Below are 25,544 nucleotides of genomic sequence, written 5' to 3'. Positions count from 1 at the left end.
TTAACTGCAGACAGGCTACACCAACTCAAATAGTATAAGTCGGATCAGCTAATGTGGAATAGCATGAGGATCAGCTGATCTGCTGGTATCATGAATGAGCCTCACTTTATGCTAGATGATTAAGACTTAAGAGCAGGAAGCTCCCTTCAGTGGGGAAACCTCTGGTAACTGTAAAACTGGTCCAAGTAGACAGCAGACAGACAAAGTTAGCAGCTGGCTGGTGATCATAGTAGAGCATAGTAGAACAACTAAATAGAAAATATGCCCATTCATCATTAATCTTACACCATTCATCAAATTAAAGCTCTTATTCTGTTAAGTTGGATGTGAAAGCTGTTAGATAAAGTATTAGTGCTAACTACAATGCAATAATATGGGAATGGTGTGTTCACAGCTTGACCTAATGTCTTAAAAAAGGAAAAAAAAAGATCTCTTAAGGTGTTTACATATCTATGCTTTAATTTTATGGCCCCACTATAAACTGTTGACCTGTCCAGGATGTAACCTCACTCTTGCCCTATCACAACTGGGATAGGCTCCAGCCCCCAAACTTTGATTTGGACAAGTGGTTAAGAAGATGGATGGATGGATGGATGGATGGATGGATGGATGGATGGATGGATGGATGGATGGATGGATGGATGGATGGATGATCAAAGCATGAAAAAAAGAAAGTGAAAATGGCCTCATAAAACTCAGAAAGTCAGGATCACATAGTGTCTGATGTCAGAGTAAAATGACTTTTCCAATCCAGCTTTATTCAGTCCAACAGGCAGACGCAGCAAATTGAAACAAAACATGAGTCATCTGAGTACTTTCCAACCGATGGGTCAGAGTGGTTCAGCACGTCTGCACGAATTCTCCATCATTGTAAGAAAAACAAGATTTTCCTTCAATCGCCACACAGAGTGTTGGTGATGCTCGTGTAAAAATCACACTCTCAATAGAAAAAAGAGCTATGTACAATATCTTACAGGTTCGGTGTTAGAAAGTGGGGAAGAGGAGAAGGAAAGTACAGTAACAAGTAGGGGGTATAAGTGTGCTTGTGCATGTGTGTGCTTTCAAATATGTTAGAGTTTATTTACATGTGCTCTGTAAAACGAGGTCTTCTGTGCTTTGTGTGTGTGTGTGTCTCTGTGTGTGTGTGTGTGTCTGTGTGTGTGTGTGTGTGTGTGTTTGTCCAGCAGAGGGAAACATTTCACAGCACAGTGATGGCATATTAGCCTAGATACAGACACCACAGAGAAGAGAGAAATGGAGAATGTAAAAAAAATATATGTATTTGTAAAGAAAGGAAAAACGAACAAAAGCAAATGAAGAGAACAAAAGACAAAAGTGGATTGTGAGGGAGTGTGCAAATCAAAATCAGCAAAACTGTCACGCCACACAGAGCGCTTATGGCAACCACGCCGTATATACACAAACGTCAGTAAATCAATATATCGATAAAATCTCAGAAATAAATCACAGTAATTACACGACGCAGCCAGTCCGCAGCAAAGGAGACGCCATTTCAGGATGAGTGATGCTGTTCCACAGTTAAATGAAAGAGACATTTTTTTAAAAAGTCTGTTGGCATCACAGAGAAGTGTCCTGTATGAAGGCTCCTTTTCGCAAAAGAATACAAAAAAAAAGCAAGCAAAAAACAAATATTTGCTCCTGAATGTGATGCACTTAATTTGGCTCACTGTTGTGCCACCTGCATTCGGGAGCTTGGATTTGTCTCATCCAATGTGTGTTTCTGTTTCACATTAGGTTTTGGCAAAATTGCAACCATCTGAGAGCGAAGGAAAACACAAAGTTGATAGCCAAGTGAAGATGTCTGTACCTTCATCCTGTTTGCTTTTGTCTGGTGCTTCTGCCGAAGGATAAGAAACGGATCCTTTGATCCCGGGAAACCTCATGCGGAGCTGACTAGGGCACTGCTACTCGACTGTGGTGGGTGCTTATGCGTGTGTCTGTGTGCGGGTGCTTGTGTCTATGTGCACGTGCATGGGATGATATAAGGAGAGCAAGTGTGTTTGCTTGTGTGTTCATATGGCTTGCTAAAAGGATGTTTTGTACGGGTAAATCTCAGCAGCGCACATTTCCTCAGGTGGGTTTCTTTGGTCCAACACGGCGCACGTCAAAGCCGCGTCCTGAGAGCTCACCGTCACCTTTCGGGTTCTTTTCTCAAACAGGTGTGCGCTCGTACGGTTGGAGAAAAAGAAGCGGCGGACATTCTCAGTGGTCACATTTGATTTCGTTTTCGTAACAGAGCAAACCACCGCTGATGAAAGTGAGCTTCGTGTGATTGAGTTTATATACATATAAAAAAATTAGTTACATTTTTCAACATGAAAAAAAAAGGAAAGAAAAAAAAGATGTACCTGACTCTGTACTTATTGTTCAGAGCTTTACTTTACTGGTATTCCAGCAAAGAGAAAGTCTTTGAAGAGTTTGCCTATCGGTTCCCCGGGGGTTAAGAGGGCAACGGGGGATGTGTGTGCTGTGTATCATGTATTAGGAGGGGTGGGGGGGGTCTAGACCTGCGTGGAATAGGAGCGGTGCAACGTTGCGTACCGCCCAGCCGGATGGGCGGCGCATTGCGGCGAGTGCTGCTCCGACTGGTCTAGACTTCGCTGGAAATGGAGCGAGACGGTATGAGGACATCGGGGGTGGCGGGGAACCGATAGGGCTGATGGTCATGTGATCTCGGTGAACGGAGATCCCCGCGGAGTCTGCAGGGGAAAGAGAGGAGTGAGAAAGAGAGAGGAGGACGGGGCAGAGAGGAGGCGGAGGAAGAGAGAGAAAAGTGAAGAAAAGAATAATCAAGAGCAATGTACAGGGATGAGGGGAGGAAGAGAGGACAGAACAGATGTTCAACAGAGCAAAAAACAGAAATAAGGTAACAGATGGCGGAGATAGTGTTGGGGGGGTGACAACGTTGGGTAAAAAATATTCAAAGCTGGTTAGAATGGTTGGACGTAGGTGTTGTAAGGTGGGGAGGAGGAGGAGAGTGCAAGATGCTGGAGGAGAGTGAGGGACAAGGGAGCAGATTGAAAGGATAGAGGCAAGGTGGGAGACAGAGGAAAAGAAGGCAGTCAGGTGAGGGTTAGCGACGGTGAGAGACCACAGAGGACGCACGATATTTTTCTAAATGCTTCACCCCTGAGAGAATCGCTTTCGAAAATGCAGCTCTTTCGGAGAGCAGATATAACTTGAGGGGATCGTTTCCACAGCTAAGACTATTTTCTTTTAGCCTCTGCTGACTTCACAGTTTCCCTTCAGCCAAGTGCTCTGCATTATATCCAAATGGTAAATAACACTTGGAGTGTGTCAGCCAAACTGCTGATTCACCTCAAAGACACAAGTGGCTCTCTCTATAAACCAGATAACGTGAAAATTTGTAACACTGTGGGATTTTTAGGAGTAAGCAGCACCTCTTTCCAAAGCAAACATTCACACTAGAATTTGTTCCATCCTCTGACTGAAACATAACCGTGGCTCATTTCACACCACTAGCACAAATCTCACATGCGTTCTTATCAGGGTACAACAAGCCTCGCGTGCGCAGAGATTTAAAGGATTCACTTGGGTGTTTTGCTAGGACTGGGCGTGCAGGTGGGCTTGGAGCATGCGTGTTTGAATTTGTTCTTTTTTGAGGAACAAAAGGAAGGTAACGGATTCAGTTAAGAGACAAGGGGTGTGTATCTCAGCGCTTCTGTGAGCACAGTTGTGCCTCACACCCACCCCCGCCCCTTACCTGAGGGCCACTTAACTTTTCGAGTGGACTCTCCACGGAGGGCAGTGTCACCATCGGCATGCCCAGCATTGACTCGGGACGTTGGGGTCGCGGTGGAGGAAGACCGGGCTGCAGCTGCTGGAAGTTGTTAATCACACAAGTCACCTGATGATAGAAACCAACATAAAGAGTTAACTGGGAGCAGGATAAGACACATGAGAGGAATTAACCATTTGCCAAATTCAATCCCTAATCAGATTGTTCAGTAACAGCTTTGTGGATTTTCCTGTGTGGCAAAATGGTTTACAAGCGCCGAATTATCTAAGAGCATGAACGTTATAGTTATTTTGGGCTTAGGATGATTTCTTTGAACTGTTCTTTTTCCGGTGAACATCTTTAATGCACAAGTTTAAATATTGTTTTCCAATCCACACGGGCTCGAAAGTACTCAACATACTCAGATATCGACATACATTCACTTAAATCTTATAATATGTGGTACTAAAGGTTCTTGTCTTTTAACTTGACAAGGTCAAGGCATATTAACCTCACATTAGTGATCATGATTGACTACAACTGGTAGTAAGTCTCTGGCTAAATGTTTATTGGTATATGGTAAATGACAGTTCTTATATAGCACTTTTCTACTCAACATAAAAAGAATTTGACAGTACTCTCTGGATTACTTGATACTCAGAATGGGAAAGTCCAAGAAAAAATCAAAGAATGAGAATTATAGATTTACACAGGTTGGGAAGGTCTCAACAACTGCATCATCAGCTCAAACATTTCTCATGTAAATGGGAGTTATTTGGATGTTTCCCCACCAGAAAACCCAACTGTTACCCTCAGCTGAGAAGAAATGTGTTGGGATATTCAGGAATCACCAAGGTTCAAGCCTGGCATGACCTGGAAACTGGTGGAACACCAGTGTCACTGTCCAAAGTGACGTGGGTTTTTACACTGCCATGGACTAAGACAGTGCTAACCAAGAAAGAAGCCCCTGCTCCAAAGGTGGCAGTGTCAAGGTCTTGATGAGTGGGTGTAAACAGGAAACATCATAGGCATTGCTAACTACTGTTAGGTCTGCAACTTTCAGTTACATGATTTTTCATAATTTGGGGTCTCTATGCCACTATAATAGGTTTGAAATGAAACACTCTGTGTACAATTGAAATTGAGACTCTCAACTTTGATTCAATGAATTATACGAAATGTTTTATTACCTGTTTAAATGTTACAGTTATTTTTACAACAAAAATTGCCAACTTTAAGGGGTAACCTAGAAATGCACTTAAAAACAATTTCATAGTCAGATTAAGGTTATTTTTCAGTATTTCTTTATCAGTTAAGCAAAGAAAATGTCTTGAGTAATTTATTATTGTGGCACTTGCATTGGGAAACTGTTATAGTGGACAAAAACAACTGGTCAAAACAAAACCAGATACTATAGTGGGAAAGTTAGAACCAACCAAACCATGACTCATGCCATGAAAATGTAAAGCTCGCCAGGTACAGTAACAGTAACAAAAAGGGGTGTGGTTTAAAAAATGGTTGCTTGGCTTCTGCTACTGTGGTGCAGCATATTAAAATTGCATATAAACCTATTTCCGAATGTCATTTAATCTGTTGAGATATTAATGTGGTCCTTAATCATCTGATTGATATGTAGCCCATTAATGACCGTTTTTGTCTTTTTTCATAATTAAAAGCACCTAGCAGGAATTTTTTCTAAGACACATTGTTTTAGATTATGAAGAAAGATAATAAATCATCATATGAGACATTACACAGCTGTTTTCACAGTGCTCTCTGGGGCAAGTAAGCTAGTCTTTGCATGCAAAGATGGGGCGCTTAAAAAACTGAGAACATGTCTTTCTTTTTTAATCTATTTCTCCGCCTGCTCCTTCTATTCTCGCCTCACCAAAAACACAGCGATGGCTCCCCCAGTGAAGAATCCCGCCAGGACATCAGCCCAGTGGTTGCGGTACTCAGCCACTCTGACCACACCGACTAGCATGGCGAGACAAAGCAGCGTGAGGCTGATAGTGGGCTTGGTGAGCCGCGTGCCTTTGGTTTTGAAAACCAGTGTCACGTACATCTGCAAAGAAGCGTAAGGGAGGGGGCGCACAGTAGGGTGCAACAAACACAGAAAGCCACAAAGAGCACGCAAGCACATAAGATACATCACTATTTTAAACCAGGTAATAAGACGTACAAGAGATTTTCTTCCTGTGATTGGCTGGTTAAAGTGGACCTATGTAGCTTGTCCTTACTTTCTCTCATTATATATTCAGCTACACTAGTGGATGGTCATATTAAACACAGCCTTTTGGTTTGTTTGTTTGTTTTTTGAGGGGGGAACTAATCATAAGAAAGTTGGCTTAACTGAGGAGCTACACCAAGTGGCACAGGATAAGTTACAAGAATAAAAATACTGAGATAAAAGTGAGCATATTATGCCACCTTTAAAGTTAAAGTACCTGTTAACTGTCTCGACAAAGGGAGGAAATATATAATCTGAAATTTTGTTCAGGCTAAACACAAATCAAATTTTTGAGGTGGCAGAAATCAGCATAAGTATCCACTTGATTACATCAAATAGCAGCCAGTGTTATTTCTTGTTCAGCGTGGTAATGATTGTTTACAAATGACAAATACAAACTGGTAGAAACAAACTAATCACAGTTGAAATAATTGGTAGGTGGCGCCTTTTTAACTGAAGGCAGCATTTCTGCAAATGTGTTTGTTCGGGTCTGTTTACTTGCATACATCTTTGCTTTGCTTAAATGTGAGTGGTAAAAGGTAAAAGGGTTAAATTTATATTAGTGCTGTCAGCGTTAATCTCGTTAAAATGACGATAACGCCATAACTCCATTAGCGAGTTATCGCAGATCGCCCCTTGCGTGGAGCTGCACGGCGTCAATGCGTTAGCGTGGTTAGCTCGTCTATAGATAGACAAGATAGATAGATCGATAGATAGATCTATCTATATATATACACATATCATCCTGAAAACATGAAGTTTCATCAGGACTGGGTAGATTCCTGTGAAAAACTAAGTACACACTTACTGCATCAATAGGAATTAAGACAGTAAGTAGCAACAAGGTACTGCTAATCAAATACTGGTAATCACTTGATTAACTGATCAAGCACTCGACTTTGACGGGACTATAGGAGAGTGGTGCATAAATAAAAGCCCACAAACCTCAAAGAACTTAAGCAAAGTCCTGAAGAAGGAAAGAAAACACTTATGCTAAAAGCAATTCGACAATCCATTTTATCCACAGGACCCTATGTAACTTTCCTTTTCAAATGACTGTATTCCTTAATATGTGATGGTCTTCTTTGATTTCATCCTAATCTGAGATCTAGTGGCAATGGCGTTCACTAAAAACAGAAAGTTTGGCATGGGCCTGAAATAACACAGTAAAGTCAGCAGGCAGGCTTCAATTGCTAGCACACAGCTGAAACTCCTGTTAAGTCTTAAATCTTTACAGTAGCAGTATCACCTCCAGTTTTGTCCAACCTACCACTGTGTACACTGCTGAGTAGACGCTGAGCGCTGCATCCTTAGATGGGAAGGATTTACGTGCAGACATGACAATCAGCGGGTTGCCTGTGCAGGCCCGGCGCTCTGTGATGTACTGCATCGTGGACTGGCAGCCTAATGCTGTGTAGTTTGGTCGGCAGGCAGACAGGAAGTGAGGCGTCTGGTTTCCTGTCACCACCTGGCCGGCATTGGCGAAAATGGTCGTGGTGAACAGACCAAAGGCATAAACACCTGGACAGGACAAGAGTGTAGAGAAGGGGAAATTGTGGAAAAGTTAATAACCAAGCATATATTTTATTTTATTTATTTTTTTTTTATATTTTGAAAGAAAATATACATTTTGAAAGAGACGGACATCACCAGGTGATAAAAGTAGTAAAATGCTTCTACTTCAAAGAGCCCCAGCACATTATTATGTGTGAAATTGCAACAGAATCCTCCTCCTCAGCTGATTCAGCTCAAGATGCAGATTTGTAGGCTTCTTAATATTCATGAGAGCCTTCCTGCCAGGATCCCGAGTAATCTACCTCAAACATTATGCCACATTTGATCATCCAATTAACAGCTTCATGTGCCAGCTGTGGCTGACAAACTGAGGAGTAGCAGGTCAGGTTTTTATGTTAATGGTACTTTTTATTCTCTTTTATTTTTCATCATTGAATTACACACTTATGAAGCACTTATTTATAGACTGAGGATACCTGTAAGTGAGAGCCCAAATGTCTCCCCCCAAAAAAACACATTAAAGCCTGCCATGGAGCAGTGCTGGTTGCAGCACGTCCCGAAGTAATGTGTTACTGCACTAAATTCAGTATTTATATTACGGTTACATTTAAGTCATTACTTGTGTTGCAAGTTATCTGCACGCTGAGCGGATATCCTATATATGAACAAATAGCTAGCCAAGAACCCAAAGTAACGTTAAATCTTACTGTATGCTGACCCCAGCCCAGCAGCCAGAGTTTAGTCCTGCCCAGGTAACAAAAGCAGTGATGAGCAGTCAGTCTTGCAGCATTGGAGCCTTAATTTCTACCTGTTCATGTTTCTATAGTAGAACATGAACAAGTAGAACTGTGGAAATCACTTTAAAGTCTCTTTAGGCTGTTTTTCAATGCTGAGTAATTAAGTAACAAACTAGATTAAAGTGCATCCAGAATGTTCTCACAATGCTTCACTTGTTCCACATTGTGTCATACAGCAATTACAGTCTGAAGTCTTTTTGAATATGATGCTACAAGCTTGGCATACCTATTTTTAGGGCAGTTCCTTCTTTGCAGAACTACTGCAAAAAATAGAAAAAATACACCCAGTGGCTGTGTGCTTAGGGTGGTTGTCCTGTTGGAAAATGAACCTTCACCCCAGTCCTGAAGTCAAGAGTGCTCTGGAGCTGTGTGTCATCATGGACGTCTCTGTACATTGCTCCACTCCATGTTCATCTTTCCCTCGACCCTGACTCGCTCTTAGTTCCTGCTGCTGAAAAACATCCCCACAGCATGATCCTGCCACCACCATGCCCAGTGCTTGGTGCCTGGTTTCTTCCAATTTTTCTTCAGTTTTTCCTTCATCAGACCAGAGAGTTTTGTTTCTAATGGTCACACTCCAGCACTCCGCAAAATGTGGACCAAATGAAGTGCTGCGAATACTTTCTGGATGCACTTTTAAGAAAAGTGATACATTACTTTGTTGATAATGACTAAGCATTGCCCAGTAGTTCAAAGTCTATGTGATGTCTAAATAAGTCCATGTCAGAATACAACAGGTAAAGAGAATTCATTACAAGTGTTTGGTACAAGTCCAGCTACCTGCACACTGCACCGAGGTTCCATCGTTTTGGAGGAATGGGTCATTGTGACCTGACACTGTCCACAGTTTAAATATGAAAACGATTATAAAGATTTAGATGTGTCATTTCAAAAGCCTGAAAAGGGGGCTGTGGAAGACACTACAGCATGCTCACCCAAGAAGCGTATTATGCGTCTCAGTAAGGGGTTGAAGTAGCAGCAGTCTGCAGTCACAATGGTCTTCTCCTGGGTTCCCTCTGCCTTGGTGAAGAAGGCGCATAGCTCTCCAACAAGAATCTGGAAACACACAAAAAACATAGTAGCCATGGTTCCATCCACCCATCCATCCATCCATCCATCCATCTTCATTGTGGTCCAGATAACAGGGGTGGCAGTCTAAGCAGAGATAACCACATGGAAGACAAAGGCAACCGAGACATGTTATCTCTCCAGTGTGTTCACAGGAGGGATCCTAGACATAAAACCACCTCAGCTGGCTTCTTTCAATATGGAGTAGCAGCTCTAGCCCCTTCAGAATAACTTGCATGCTACCTAGAAGGCTAAGCACTTCAGAAGAAGCTAATTTCTGCTGCTTTTATACAGTGTTATTCTTTTAGGGGTATTCCATATATATACATATATAGGAGAGGACTGGAACATAGATTGACCAGACCATCTACAGACACATCTTCACATTACGTTTTGGTAAATCGTCAAAAATTGTGTTGTATAATATCACTGTAATTTTTAAAAATACACTCCACTGGGGTTATGCGTGCATAGATCAAGTTTAAGCGTGCCATTTATGCATGACTCCATTGTGATCTCTGTAGTTAGTGAGTCCAAGTCACTACCTTGTTTTATTTTATTTTTCCTTTATTTTTTGTGTTCCTCTTGTTCTTCCTGTGTGGTTTTGTGGTTTGATGTGCCATGTTGTCCTGATAGGGGATGCAGCCACCATTAGAAGGTGCTGACAACAATGGTTAATAATATCCACAAGCATGCAAGGCACCAAAGTTTCAGAACATTACATTGCAACACAGTGATCAATTAAGTTCACTTCACCTCTCAGTGGTTTTAATGTTATGGCTTATGGTTGTACGGCAGTGGCAGGAATAGAAGCGATCATATTATCTGTTACAATTGAACAACTCATAAACTCCATAGACTGTTCACTGCAGAATGACAATGAGCTCAGGATTTGTTTATCTTCAACTGTAAACATGACATAGCTCTACAAATGATTTAGCCATGACGGTATTGCAGCTCCAAACATTACTTACGATCTCAGGACCCACTGTGCGAAAATAGCTAATTACACACTTTAATCATCATCTCTTTAATTAAGTGTGAGCTCTCTGGCTGTAGTGCCATAGAGTTGTAACCTCAGTACAGTGCTGCAGATTCTGTGAGCGAAAAATAGCAGCCATCGTTGCCGGGTGCTCACAGTTTTATTGCTGTTTTTGTGATGAGCATCAGGCTTGGAGCAGAGAGTCTGGTCAGATGACTTTGTTCAATTCGCTCCCAGCGAGTCTGAACAGCGGTGGCTCTCCAGACTGATGATCCCTTAATGGGCTGCAACTGTGAGGCTCATCTGTATGAGAGCCTACTCCACTCAAAGACTAGAGCACACACTGCAACAGAGCCCTGAGTAACCACCTATGGCAGATATATCCTTCATCATCCTGACAATATGCATGCAGACTGTGACAGAAGTGGGACCTACATTAACACTGATTGTGTTCCACAGACTCATGAGCCTTGTTCTTACTCTTTCCATGCTTAATATAATTCACCATTTACATTCACAGTGGCAATATCTGAAGCACTACTGTAAGGGGAGACGGAGCAGGAGAAAATGAAAGAAAGAAAGATGAGAGATGCAGAAAACGATCGCGTTTCAGTCAGGTTTGATATATTTCCATGAGGGACCAGCCAAGATGAAAGAGTTAAAAGCATGCAGGGACCCAGCCAGTGCAGCAGTGCTGTGAAGTGCATGCCCAGCCAAGTGATTTCTTTCATTAGAGACACAAGGCCCCACTGGGTTTCCCATGGCAACCATCTAAACACTAATATAAGCATGAAATCAAAGCTAGGGGGGGATTAATCAGAAGCTTCAAATCAGAGATGTTATGGGTAGTATGAGACTCTGGACAAGCATTTAGGGGGCAATTAAAAGGCAGGATAGCGTCTGTTTCCACAGGGACAGCTTGTCTGCAGAGCATTTAAGCCTGTGTACACCACAAAATATGAGATAACAGCGCCTTTTAACACTTTACCTGGGGCATAGATGTGGAGGAGTGGGTGGCAGGCTTTTTAGAAGCATTTAACAGCACTATAACCCCCAAAAATCCTTTATTTTTAAGGCTTTACAAAACCTCAAATTTCACACTCAACATTCCCAACTCCTCACTGCTTCATGCTGAAGTCTCTTCTAGCACTGTCCATCCTGCCCCTATTGTCCAGCTGCTATAATCCTCCCAAGAGAAGCTCTTATTTGACAAAACTGACATGCTTGCAGAGATTTACTTCCTATCGGTCTCACAGTGTGCCTCAAGTAACAGGCTTTACAGACCGTGCCTAAATCAAGTAAAATTTTAAATTAGAAAATTAAAAGGTTTATAAAGTATGTCCACTTGGATTTTACATTCAATTAGTTAAATTATTACATTAGTTAAGCTTCAACCTAATTGATTTAAAGCAAGAAAAAAAGTGAGTTTACTTTTCCATGGGATTGCTCTGCAAACGTCTAAATAGATTCTGTGTTAAAAATGCTTATTTTCAGATCTCTCTAGCCATTTTTGACTGTTAGATCTATTTAACAGTTTAAAGCATCTGTTTTCAAGTCTTACTTACTTTGTATGTTGTTATATTGCTTCAAGTTGAGCCCATTATTGGAATAGCATGTGCCTTTTACAGTAAAGTTAAACAGTAATGTGTAACACAAACAGTGTGTGTGATTTGCCTGGTGTTGCTCTGGAAAGTCACCCTTGACAGAGATCAACAGGAGGACTTAACAGCTCTACATAAAGTAAAAAGTAGCACAACAATAACACCTACCTGTGCTGATCAAGTTACACTCTGGTTGTTGTGACTTAGAGACTTACTTCTGACCCTTGTTTTTCGCTTAAGGGTAACCTTGGCCCTCTGGAAAGTCCACAACTCCCTTTGCAAAAAATCTGGGAGTGTTCTTTGATAACAGTTTTTTATTTGAGAAACAAATAAATTCTGTTGTAAAAGCCAGCTTCTTCCAGCTCAGGGCCCTTGCAAAAACTAAGAACATTTTGTCATCTGCTGACTTTGAGAAAGTGATACATGCATTTATTTCATCCAGGCTTGACTACTGTAATAGTCTTTATTTTGGTATCAGCCAGGCTCTGCTCTCTCGTCTTCAGCTAGTTCAGAATGCGGCAGCCCAACTTTTAACAGGCAAACATGACCATATTTCTCCAGTCTTGGCTCGTTTACACTGGCTTCCGATATCTTGGCGAATTGATTTTAACATGTTATTGCTTGTTTTTAAGTCTCTGAACGGATTAGCTCCATCATACCTCTCTGACTTTTTAACTAAAAATATTCCAAATAGAACAATCAGGTTAGCTGATAAGTTGCTTGTAGTTGTCCCTAGAAGCAGGCTAAAAAGCAGAGGAGACCGGGCCTTTGCGATTGCTGCGCCCAAACTTTGGAACAGTCTGCCTCTTCATATTAGGATCTCTCCAACACTCGACATTTTTAAAACCCGTCTGAAAACACATTTTTACTCTTTAGCTTTTAATTGTGACTGAGTTTTTGTTTTATTCTTTGTGTGTGTTTGTTATAGTTTTTAATTTTTTACTATGTACAGCAATTTGGTCAACCTGTGTTGTTTTTAAATGTGCTTATAAATAAATACATTAGGGATGCACCGATCCCGATACTGGTATCGGGTATCGGTGCCGATACTGTAAAATGTGTGCGTACTCGTACTCGTAAAAGTCAACCGATACCATGAACCGATACTAATGTAGCCCGGATGGGAATTTGGTAGTAGATACTCATAATTCCCATGGACTTGAACGCCACATAAGGTGTTCACAGTTCACAGAAGAGAACGGCATGGAGAGATGCACGAGGTTAGCTGAACCAAAGTGAGAGACTCGGCTAGTTTTACTGAGGTTAACTTGCACAAAAGAGTGTGTGACTAGAAAGCTAACCGTGTGAGAGCTTCGCAACAGAGTGTGGGTGAAGTGACTTTTTGTTTCAACGGTCGCACCACCGTCCGTGGAAAACTCTGTTTCCAGCCATGACCGCCGAGGCTAAAGGCTAGCCGGACTGCTTGGCTGCGCCACGGAGGCAGCTGCTATGGACTGTCGGAGAGCTGGACAGTGACTGGCTAACGCGCTGTAGCAGAGACAGCATCGGGTCCGCAGGGGAGTGGATTTAGTGTGGGACTGGTGAACGGCGACCTACCGAGCAACGGAACTGTAAGTCAGACTTTTGTGTGCTCTTACTGGGGAGAAGAGGATTTTCTCCATCGTCCGGCGTGAGCAGCAAACAGGCCTGCAACAAGTGTGAATGTGAGTGTGTGTGGGGCCCATGTGTGAATATTGTATGTTTAGTGGAGTTATATAACGTGTTTTGGAGTGTATATTAGTGAGTCACTTACCAAAAGGTGATAACATAAGTTGGGTTGTTTAATATAATTTGAAAGGGAATTATTTCATTTATACAGTGTATTTCATTTGGTTAAGGAATTGGAATATCATTTGAGTTTAAAAAAGGGATGTGTTGTACAGTATTTGTCTCTGCCCTTACGTTCAGTAAACGTTTCGTTTGTGTTAAAGAGTTGTGTGGGTCGTTTTTTACTACCGGTTAAGTTTAACTTGTGTGTGGCAGAAGTATCGGTTTTTGTACTCGGTATCGGCAAGTACTCAGATCCAAGTATCGGTATCGGATCGGTTTGAAAAAATTGGTATCGTTGCATCCCTAAAATACATTGATTGATTACTTATCTATCAACCAACTAATCTGAGCAAGATAGTGTTTATTGAGTGGGTGTAAATGAAAATATTAGGTTTACATGAATAGACCTTAATGAAAACATGCACCAGGCCAGGAGTTTTAAAGAGATAAACTCTTAATAAGACAAAAAATTTATATAATGATGTGAATTTATGGATTTAACGTTACATTTAGATTCCCTGGTGTTTCGATGAGATGATTTAAGTTGCTTTTAGACTCAAAAATTACCTCTAAATGTCTTTGTCTAGTATTAATAAAGCAGGTAACAGCCCTCAGCAGTGGGGAAAAAAAGTACCCAACTGCTCCAATAAAGTGTGACTAAGTATCGCGTTAAAACCCTGATTATACCTCATACATCTGTACAATTCAACATTTACACCCTAAATGTTGATAACATCTTATAATGCTGACTTTCAAGTAATCTGATTACATGTAAATTTTCAGTGTAATTTTGTTACATAAGCACACTGGAAAACTTTAATGTATTCTGGTCAAATGACATTTACTTGATTTAGTTTATACAAAGCATCTTTTCCTTAATGATTAATTATTAGAATACATTTTTATATTTTCAGCTGCCTTTTAATCAAAATTGTTGTCTCATGTTATATGAGAGCCAAGAATAATTTTTTGTGTGTACAGTGTGTGAAATGTTTTATGCTGCCTCACTTTGCAAAGCAAATCCTCGCTCTCAAAAGCAGCAGCAGCAAAAGAAAAGATGAGTTTAGGAGTGAAGAAAGAAGAGGGGGCGCTGTGCTGAAGGTAGAAAGTTAATGGGGTTAGGGTTAGTACTGCAGGAATACATTATTCATGCATTGATGCCATCCGTGCGAATCATGAAGCGCATTATTTCAACCAACATTTTTAAATCATCTCTCTCGGCTGCGGCAGAATGCACTCTGGCTCCCTGCCTCTGTCCCGACTGCTCCTTCAAGGACTCACGGTTAAATGTGATGAGGCTGTCACTGCAGTTTAGAGACAACAGGATTATAATTCCTTGAAATTAAGCTGCTCATCAAGAGTACGCGATGACAAAGCGGAGGTAGTGTGAAGCATTCGGAAACCAAGGACATGCGGCTTTGTTGCTTCAGCGAGCTGCAAAATCAGTATGTAAAGGTGAGTGACAGGGAGTTGCATTGGTCACATGATGCAAAACTAGAGATGAGTTGAGGAATGAAACATTAATACAGACGTGAGACGTGATTAACAATCTGCATCATGACTACACAGCCCATTTTTGTCCTCACAAGGAGGCTGGAGGATTCGGCTCTGTGTGTGTGTGTGTGTGTGTGTGTGTGTGTGTGTGTGTGTGTGTGTGTGTGTGTGTGTGTGCAAGTAATCAAATCTCAATTTGTGAGTATTAGTAAAATGCGAGTGTGTATTCAGACTGGCCCTTTTTATGAATGTGTGTCTATTATAAGGCAATAAGCGGGGACGTTTTACTCTGAGCCATGAGATGAATGAAGAGGATTGTGGAGATGACAGAGGAGCGGTGGGAGTTGGAGAATACAGAGAGCAACAAGAAAGCAGGGAGGATTAGAGCAACATTATTAAAGAAGAGGAGAACGGAAAGAAATAGCATTTTAGATAAATACATTTCACACCCATGTGCGTTATTTTATATCTAGCTTTTTAATTAGCAGTTTCACACTGAACATGTTCATTCAGAAGAAGGAGGAAAAGAAGTCAGGATACACGATCCAGCAGTTTCCTGCAAAGCCGTGTTAAACAAAACCAGCTTCATCTTTTTTTCCCTTTTAGTGTATGAAAGAATGAATTTCAGAGAGCATATATAAGAGCAACAGCCAGACATTTTAGCATCATCTACAATAATGACATGAAGCTGTGAGGGCCAAATCAGGCATCTAGGAAACAGCCGGGACCTGCTGCTTAGCAGCAAGATACAGATTACTTCCATTAGTATTCCTCTCTGCAGACAGCTGACTTTGGTGTGTTAGTGATCAAATAAGGTGGCAAAAACAGAAAACTCAAACCACAGGGACAGATGAAAATATGACTCATGTTAGGCTCTGAGTATTCACATAAAATGTATCAGTATTTATTAAGCCTTCATAGCTAGAATCTGTTTAATAGTAAAATGATCAAAGACAAATTTCTAGTCTACATTGTTAACCCTTTAAACCCTGAACTGTTAAATAAGTGCCAGAAAAGTCACATTTCTTGAAAATGGAGTGTTTATAAAATCTTATGACAAATAAAAAAAATATTACTCCGCATATATGAGTTTAAATTTGTATTATATTGGCTAAATCTGCCAATTATTATAGTTTTATATTTATTTATTGGCAGTTTTTTGCTTTATTTAGGTGTTTCAGGGGCAAAAAAAATCAAACTGGTAGTGTAGAAACACTTATTTATCAAATATGATAGACTAGGTGTTAAGGGCTTAGGTTAATTTCACCTGCTGGTGAACACATTTGACCCATTGTACTGTTTTCCATTTATCTGAACAACATGATACACTTGGTCTTAAGTCCAGTAAGGTCATTCTTTTGTGATGTGATGCAATATGAGAGAAGTTCGCACTGCATGGGTGTTTTGCACTTTGTTAGTTAGTGATTAATTTTCACTTGGTGTTTTTTTGTTTGTTTTTTTCTTCACTTACTGGTTTGGTTTAGCCACCAAAGGTACTTGGTTAGGTTCAGGTACTTAAAACTACTCGGTGGGTTCAGGAAAAGGTTGGCGTGTGGGCTAAAATATTCTCCTTCACAACAATAACTCTGCAGAGTGAAAAATGACTCTATCCAGTATGTTGAAATGTGACACCAAGGGGTTCTTGTGACAAGCTGGAAGTGACAGACCCATCTCACTACAGCCATAACCCACTGTGTCACACGCCAATGTCAAAGGACCTCGTGCATAAATGTGACATGCCAAAGCCTTTGAAATAGCGATATTTGAAGCCCCAGGAATGCGCTGCTGATTTGTCCCATGTTTCTACAGCCTGTGAAACAAGGCGACAAGAGCACACACAAGGCTCACTTTTTGTAGTCCACATTCATTAAACTGTAGTTTCACCGCAGTAGATCTACAACAGCATTTGCTATCAGGTTATTAAATACTGCAGTGCAAGTGTAGCTGGATACTCTGTGTTTGTCTTTTCCTAAGTGCCTGTGACATGTAGTTCACTCTGTGATCTTTTCTACTGAATTTGAGAAGCAGTGATTAGAAAAAGACATGATACATGAATGTAGTCCAGAATGAATCCACCCTTGCAGGACTATCATTAAGTGCAATATAAACCAACACTGTTTTTGTCACATATGAAAAGCTGGATTAGGGCCAAGCTCCTTTGTTTTTAACATTTTCTTTCTTTTGCTTTTCTTTGTGTGAGAGGGATGGGTGGGGTGGGGGGTGTTCTAGGTATTTCTTAAAACTGGCCATGGTGCAATATTGCTGGAGGGCATTGTGCAATATTTGAGCGTATTTGAGCTAAAGCTTAGTCATTTGGGAGTAAAATCCATGTACAGATTTTAGTGACCCCCTTTGGTCCCTTTAAAGCATAATTCTGGTTGCAGAGCTATCAGTTATTCCCCATGAACAACTTATTACAGTTTGCATTTCTGGTGTGTGGAAATCTTAAAATACACTAGCTGCCTTTAATTTCTTCTTCAAGATTTTGCTATTCTCAAGTGATTGTGTCAGCACTTAGCTTTAGGCACCCTCTCAGGATCACGACTGTGTAGCAGCACGATTTTATACATAGTTTTTATTTGTCCTGGCTTATTTTTACTTAGTGGAAAATACTGTAAATGAATGGGAATTTTAAGAAAGTTTCTGATTTCTTTTTTGCTGGACATGCATCTCCATATGTGGTAGCTCTTATTGAAAATAAATAGTGTATAGCTTTCAACAATATAAAGATGAGAGAGAAGTTAGGATAAAGCAAGAAAAATATCCTCTGTCAATGTTATTTAAAGATTGTATGTAATGTGTTTGTATAATTTTGTTGCTGCAGATGTTTAAATTGTCATGTTTAAATGACTGAAATGTTCCAAGTTGGACCGTAAAATAACAACAGAGAGAAACTGCGGGTTTTGTTTAAACTGTAAGTCCAGAACAAACAAAGCATAAAGGTGTAAAAGTCTGAAAAGCAAACATCCAAAATACACAGACTAGAAGCATGAAGAAAAAGAACACACGGGAGGAAACAGGAGCCAGTCAGACACATAGGAAGTGAAACCCTAAACAAGACCAAGCAAAACAGGAAACAACCCCAAAGTGCACTCACTGGTCATTTCATTAGTTAGCCCTCATTAGCTTTAGGTTGGACCCCTTTTGCCTTCAGAACTGTCTTATTTCTTCAAAGCAAAGATTCAACATATCGACACAGACACGGTGCATACTGACATGACAGCATCAATCGGCTGCACATCCATAATAAGAATCTCCAGTTCCAGCACATCCCAAAAATGCCTATTGGACTGAGATCTGGTGACTGACAACAGTGAAGTGATTGTCATGTTCAAGTTATCTAAAAATTCAAAACACAACACAACCCCGTGGCCTTAACAGTTATCCTTAATGTACCAGTAGTTCTGTATATCTCTATGTCTCAAGACACAATCACTCACATATTGTATAGCTGAAAACCTTTGTTGGGAGATATTCAGTTCATGTCTGTGGCTTAATTTAATGAAGGCATGCTGCAATTCTTGCATTGCATGGACCAACTGCAGACCCACATTGATGAAACGCAGCTCTGCAGCCATGAGACTTAATGCTTCTGACAAGATTGGGAAAGTCATTCATGTGTAAAGTAATGCGATGCAGTGTATAGATGAGATCTGGGCTAATGGATGTTAAAGACACGGCACCTGTCTGAGCAGATCAAGATCATTACCTTCCTTTCCTTACATGTGGATCTCACCAGGACTTTGACTGTGAGGGGTGGGTGCTAACACGACACTCCCGGTCTCTGAAAATACAGACTGGACAAGTCTATAGATCAGAGACTTCATAAACACTGATAAGATATGATGAAGAATAACAACTGAGAAAAGAACATGATCTCATTTATGGATGAATAGGCATATGATGCATAAGTGCAAACACAATTGCATTCACAAGGCCAAGGGGCACTTTACACAAATGTTACGGCTTCTACAAAAATGGAGCCTATCAAGCATACACGTCAACACACATCATACAACCTAATAAACACAGAGTGATGCCCTTCTTCTACTAGGAAAAATGCAACATCACAGCCACTGTCATTCTGCTTGGTATCTGTCCAGAAGTCAAACCCCGCCTGCTTGTGTTATCAAAGTGATCCTTCTTCCTTCTTACATAAGCACAATCGCTTCATCATTGCGTAGCAGCATCACTAATCCCCTTCTTTCCCTTTAATCTCTCCTTTCCTCTTCCTTTACCTTAGTTTTTTTTCAAACTGAAAGAAAAAAGTAGGTTATACTTTTCTTACTTTTCCCTTCTCTATTTTTATCTTCTTCAATTTCACACCCCACTTTTCTCTGCTCGGTAACATCCCTTAAAATATGCATCAGTGGGACCTATGGCTGCTTTATATCTCATTGTTATCTATCATTCTGTTTCTTTCACACTTCACGTCTTTGCTGGGACATTGTTTATTTACAATGAGCCACCTGGATGCACATCCGATGACAGAACTTGGATTTGGGTAACAGAAATTTCATGGAAAATATTCCCCATATGTAGCAAAATGGGAAAAGATGTCAGCCTGTAGATGTGTAGACCTACTACACCCGTGAGCCTGGCCACTTATATATATATATATATGGGTCAAAGATACCTTTCCCACATTTTATTAAAATAATAAATCATTAAAATCATTATTAAAGTAAATAAAATTATATAAACTGAGCCTGTTTCTGCCAGACATTTCTTCCTGTTAAAAAGGAGTTTTTCCTTCCCACTTTTGTCTGTTCATAGGGAGTCATATGATCGTTGGGGTTTCTTTTGAATATTTTAGAGTCTTTACCTTCCAATATAAAATGCCTTGAGGTGACTATTGATGTAATTTGCTAGATAAATAAAACTGAATTGAATCAAATTGAATATATTACTCACAGTATTGCTTTTATACTGTAAACAAATAAGCTAATAAGCTTTGCAGGTGGATTCTATTATCTTTAGATACAGAGATTAGCTGTTTTTTGATGCTAGCTTAAGCTAACTGGTGGTTTCAGCTTCATATGAGCGGTACAGAATAACAATGGTATCAGTGTGAGAAAGTGTTTGGGGCTGGTCGTGCAATCAGATACACAAGCTTCCTTTTCCAAATCAGTATACAGTAGTACTGAACAGAAGCATGCAGATCAGAAAACATCATGTCATGTAAAATCCGCATGCAACAGATTTTAGTTTGCTGCGATGGCGTGCAGTATTTAAAATTTTAGGGTGAAAAAACATTTATTGGAAACTGGTGATATTTTCTTCAAAAGTAAGTATTTAATAGTAATATCTGAGAACCTTCAAACCTTTTTTTCCCATTTTTAGATAAGATAGTGACGATGGAAAACAGGAAAACTTTGAGACACATTTCCTTTCAGAACGTATGCCTCTGCTTGCTGCCTTTATCCAGAATAATTTTTTACAGAGAACTTGTGTGAGTATTAATCCACACTACTGCATTTTTGCTTAGAAACATATGAGTATTACAAGCATCACTAAAACAGTTTACAACTCCTTAAATGGAGACCTTTGGAAATACTGTCAACCCAGTTTCAGGTTTTAGACTTTTGGAAATGAATGATAATCTATGCTTGTTTCATTAGACAAGGAGTTTATGTCATAATATTATAATTCATAGAGTTAACTATTGGTAGGAATACAAACTTAAAACAAATACCAAGAAAAATCTTCAAGGCTATTTTTGATATAAAAAAATGTAAAAAAAAAAAAATTACATGCAAAGATTATAAAAACACAGACAATAATATAGAGAGTTGTTTTTAATTTGTCTGATGTAGTGCTGCACTACTGATGATTTGAAACCATTACTTCATTAAAGATAGAGATGGTAAGGTCGGCTACCACGGTTTCCATGTAGTTGCAAACTAGTAGACTTTTCTCAGCTTCAGTCTTCAGAGAAACATTTATTTACAAATAATTATTTCACACTGTTAAATTAACACCGTCTATCATTATTACAAATGGGCAGGACTGAAAATGTTAGCTACCAAGCTCCTACATTAATGTTATTGTTTTATTATTACCCACAGCTACCACCTTAACGATAGCTTAGCAGATGGCTAATGTGGCTATTGGATAAACATATCTTCATCTGCTCCATTATTTCCGGAGGCGTCGCCACATCATTTGGATGTATTGATGTCTGATTTGGCACAGTTTTTACGCTGGAAGTTCTTCCTGATGAGCCCATTTATCCTGGGTTGGGAAGGGCACTAGAACCAGTACGCTAGCTTGAGGCTGGATTTATATGTGTCAAATAATGGCTAATAGATAATATGTGCACTGGCCAGGTTAACATTTATGGTAACTGTTTAGTACTAAAGCGTTGATGAAACTGGAGTTTTACTGAAATTCCTGATATATGTTTTTTTAACGTTTTCAACCTCAAGTACCGTTTATGTGTTAAGCTGCTAGTGAGTGGAGGGGTCAACCCTAACCCTATGTCCTGACTGAAGTTTAGTGTCAACTAGAGGAGGTTAAAACGGCACTGTTGATATCGATACAGTTGCTAATTAGCATCTAATTGTTTTTTTTGTTTTTTTTGACAACGCTATACAGTTTGTCATTTCTTCCTTCTTTCACTGTCCTGAGTGTTGGATAGAGGACCTACACTTCAGGCTTAATATTAAACAAACGGTGAGGCTTTATTGTGGTTGAACAAAGTTCCACTATAAATACAAAAAAGTCCAACTAAAACCATATAAAAAAAATATGAAGGCACAGACAGGAGCAAACCAGACTGAAAAAAGGAAAGACTGTAAATACATTTTGTAGTAATTGGTCAAGAAGAAAGAACACAATGAGGGAGAAGAACACAGTGAAAACAAACAGGAGATCAGGGGAAGACAGAGACAGACAGCAAAACTAAGACAGGATATGAAAGAAAACCAGCCTTCAAAGTAAAACAGGAAGCAAAAGACAAATACTAAACAGAGACAAAAACACACTTCAGATGACAAAGAAAAGAGAACAGAACAGGAAATAACACCGAAACAAGATAGAGGGGAAACAGCGAAGGTACTTGAAACACCCTGATTTTATTTGAAGCCACTGCAGTTCCTTGTATTCGTTATTTTCTGCAAACAAATGGATCTCTGCTCTTTCTCTACACCGCCATACTCAGTGTGCACATGATGAGTGTTCATCATCCAAATGACAGAAAATATTTCTTAAACCATCCTAAAACGTACATCTGGAGAGATTTTTTTAAATGCTGTTTTAAAAAGAAGCATTATTACTGTGAATGCAGCGTGAGTGTGAGTTAGACGCTAAAAAGAAAACCTAAGACTTGGACCAATGTACCCATGTAGAGATGTCAGAATAGACAGTAGCGAACCAGTATGCACCCCTGTTGTGAATGCAGATTGGGCACCGGCATTTGTCAGAAACCTCTGAGGTGTTGACTGAAGCATGGCAGTCCACCAGCCAAGCAGGACCCCTGAGGTGTCTCTGCTTTCGCCTGAGTAAAAATGGATCAAAGCTAAGAAGCAGAAATGACAACCACTGTTCAGTCTAATCTCATTTCACAGGAATGGGTGACTTCTGCTGAAAGCACTAGGAAGGCATGAACTTTATCTTTCTCGCCCTGTTCACTGCATAGGCAATCAGGTTGATGCAATAACCGCCCTGGGCCATAAAGGAAAATGGTGAAGTACAAACTGCAGACTTATGAAGACACAGAGAAGCTGGTGGAGGTGACAAAGAAAACAAAGAAGAGAGAAGGTGACGGACGGAATGAGGGGATGTCAGTTGATGATTAAAATGGTATGTTGATGCAATCCCCTGCTATCTTAGGTAGGGTGATAATCACCGTGAGGAGTCAGATGAGAGCTGTGACTGCATGCCAGGCAGAATGGGAACTGTGCAGACTGTGGTAAATTAGCCTTCTGTATGGATCCCAGCATCACAGATAGATAGAAAAGATAGAGAGTCTTTAATGTGCACAGAAGAAAACAGCACGAACTGCTTCTTTCCATGAATAGAATCCTTATCACTTTCTTTTTCTTAAAGTTGCTTTTTTTTTTTTTACGTGATTTTCCCTTCTGGTATCAGCCTCCATATCAGATCGCTCTCCCTGCATTACCATCACCTCCTCTATTATTATTTGAACATTTTCCTTTTTATTTCCTTGCTCTCCCCATCAGAAGCTAAGGAACAGAAGTCGAGGGGGCAGAAGCCTTTGCCTGCGTGACATATGCTCTCATGGCAGCCAGTGTCGCAGAAATCGATGCCGCCCCTCTGCCGCCATGGAGCCCACCCTGCCATCTGTCTCATTAACCTGGCTTAGCAGCATACAAAACTAGACCGTGTGCTCGTGGGCCTGTGTATGAAAACATAAAGGAGAGATGCTAAAGAAGAAAAACAGCGGGGAAGACCAAAAAGCAAAAGGTTAAGGAAGAGAGAAAGCCTGGAAAATGGGCACTCATCCTGTGTGCACAATTTAAGATGAAGGTGAACTGTTTTGTGGGGTGGCCAACATGAGGTTGTAGTTTGTGTCAGTGATGCACAGTGAGGTTTAATGGAGGAGGAGGAAGCAGGCAAGACATCTCTGAGAGAGGTTAGGTAAACCCTCACATCATTCAGCCTCACCTGTTCGGACCTCAAAGCTCCATCCCTGTCAGTACTGCTTTGAAACCTGTGAAATACCCAACACTTTTGTGGAGGCTGTGGCTCAGCAGGTAGGTAGGGACATCGTCTCCCAGAAAGTTGCTGGTTCGCTTTTCAGCTCTTGCAGCCTGCATGTTAAAGTATCCTTGGGCAAGATACTGAACTCCAAGACGTATCCACTGAAGTGTGTGTTAGACAGAGTGCTTAGGTATGGAAAAAAAGTATGTGTGTAATTAGGTAGGCTTGTAATAAAAAGTGCTTTGAGTGCTCAGTTAAGAGTAGAAAAGTGCTATACAATCAATATATTTATAGAGTACTTTAACTAAATTGAAAACATCTGTTTATTATCGATGCACCAAGGTTAAGTTAATGTTACCGTCAGACTTGATTGAACTTTAGCACTTGAGAAGGGATATTTTACTGTTATTTTATCATTGCATCAGAATCATATAATAAGCATTGCATTAAAGCATTTATTGAAGCTATTGACATTACATTAACATTTGTATTACAGTGATTATAACCTCATGTTAATCTTCTATTTACAGGCGTTGGTATAATCATATAATCTTTCATTGCAGGTGTAACCATGATCATCTTTATTCATATTGCCGCTTAGTGCTTATTATGGAGTTGTGCTCACGTCAGTAAGGGTTAAAAGCTACAGTCAGCGGGATGTCTGGCTGATCTATTGAGGGAAGTGACGTAGAGCATAGAAGGCCGCACATGCTTACAAAACACATATATCATGTTATTCATCATGATCCTTTATTCATTTATATTCTTTTTATTAAGCTTTGAGTAGTGGCATTTGATTAGAACATTTATTCAACATATTACATGTATGGTTTCAGTTAGGTTATTGCACACATGCTGAGTTGGCCTCTGTCCTTATAGACAGAGTGAAGGCTGAGGTCGAGGCACACACGCACACACACAAGCAGTAGTTAAACTCATGTGTAGGTGAGAGTTCAAATATTTAAATAACAATCTGCAAGGCCTTGTAGCTGTTTGATTATGCTTGCAGGAGAGACTGTTTGTTCCAGGGGATAAGCAGAGTTAGAAGGTTACTGGGAAGGATCTGGCCTCGGGAAGAAGAAGAAGTTCTTTTAATGTGTTAAAAGTTGTCAACATTGATTGTATTGTACCTACTTTACGCATGAGGGGGCGTTCCAATACCCTGATGTTCATAAAAACTATTGTTGTGTGGTTTTCAGAGAGAGATCGATGCTGTCTGCGTGCAGTGTTCATCTCCCACACGTGTGCATTAAAATCATCGTTTGACTTGACCCGGCCGGACCAGTGTTGTTATTTTGGTTTTCCTCCTGTATCCATCCCCAATATTTTGAACCCGTGACACACTTTAACATAGCTAACATTACCACTGTCTTCAGCATTTTCTAGGATTGTTTGCCACTGGGAGAAGTTGGGTATTTGGGCATTCTGACAGGAAGACTTCAGGAAGTTAGGGAGGAAGCATAAAGTTAAACTAAACCAGGAGGAAGCTGTTATGGCTGAAAAGCTAAAACTGGACTTTCAGTCAGTAGATAGTGGTTTGAATCCAAGTAGTAGTTCAGTTTTCAGCTGGACCTTAGCTGGGACAGGCCAGCCTCCACCCTTTGACTTTGCAGTAAAGACATCTCTATAATGTTTGTATTATTATTAGAAACCTATTTTTTAA

General features: G+C 40.3%; 1 protein-coding gene and 1 long non-coding RNA gene across 7 annotated transcripts in view; one reads left to right on the top strand and one right to left on the bottom strand.

Annotated features, from left to right (window-relative positions):
• Nucleotides 1–738: 738 nt before the first annotated feature.
• Nucleotides 739–25,544, bottom strand: part of plppr2a (phospholipid phosphatase related 2a) — a 71,969-nt gene continuing 47,163 nt past the window's right edge. For 2 of the 5 annotated variants that reach the window (XM_039611506.1, XM_039611509.1), the window contains 5 exons: nucleotides 9,238–9,358; nucleotides 7,261–7,511; nucleotides 5,649–5,825; nucleotides 3,746–3,889; nucleotides 739–3,008 (listed from right to left, as the gene is read on the bottom strand). In XM_039611506.1, coding sequence (XP_039467440.1) covers nucleotides 2,952–3,008; nucleotides 3,746–3,889; nucleotides 5,649–5,825; nucleotides 7,261–7,511; nucleotides 9,238–9,358 — 750 coding nt within the window. In that variant the 3' untranslated portion in view covers nucleotides 739–2,951. The remainder of the gene's footprint in view (nucleotides 3,009–3,745; nucleotides 3,890–5,648; nucleotides 5,826–7,260; nucleotides 7,512–9,237; nucleotides 9,359–25,544) is intronic. The other 3 variants (XM_039611505.1, XM_039611508.1, XM_039611507.1) reach the window with 2 other exon arrangements.
• LOC120439976 lies at nucleotides 13,487–23,820 on the top strand. 2 transcript variants are annotated; one of them, XR_005612898.1, is made up of 3 exons: nucleotides 13,487–13,524; nucleotides 22,857–23,020; nucleotides 23,404–23,820. It is a non-coding gene; the product is annotated as an uncharacterized LOC120439976 (long non-coding RNA). The 2 variants fall into 2 exon arrangements; XR_005612899.1 differs by having other exon boundaries at nucleotides 23,401–23,820.

Source organism: Oreochromis aureus, linkage group 4 (assembly GCF_013358895.1).
Source record: "Oreochromis aureus strain Israel breed Guangdong linkage group 4, ZZ_aureus, whole genome shotgun sequence".
In the NCBI taxonomy this organism is placed as follows: domain Eukaryota; kingdom Metazoa; phylum Chordata; class Actinopteri; order Cichliformes; family Cichlidae; genus Oreochromis; species Oreochromis aureus.
The sequence above is the reverse complement of the archived record's forward strand: the minus strand, read 5'-3'. Positions and strand labels throughout refer to the sequence as shown.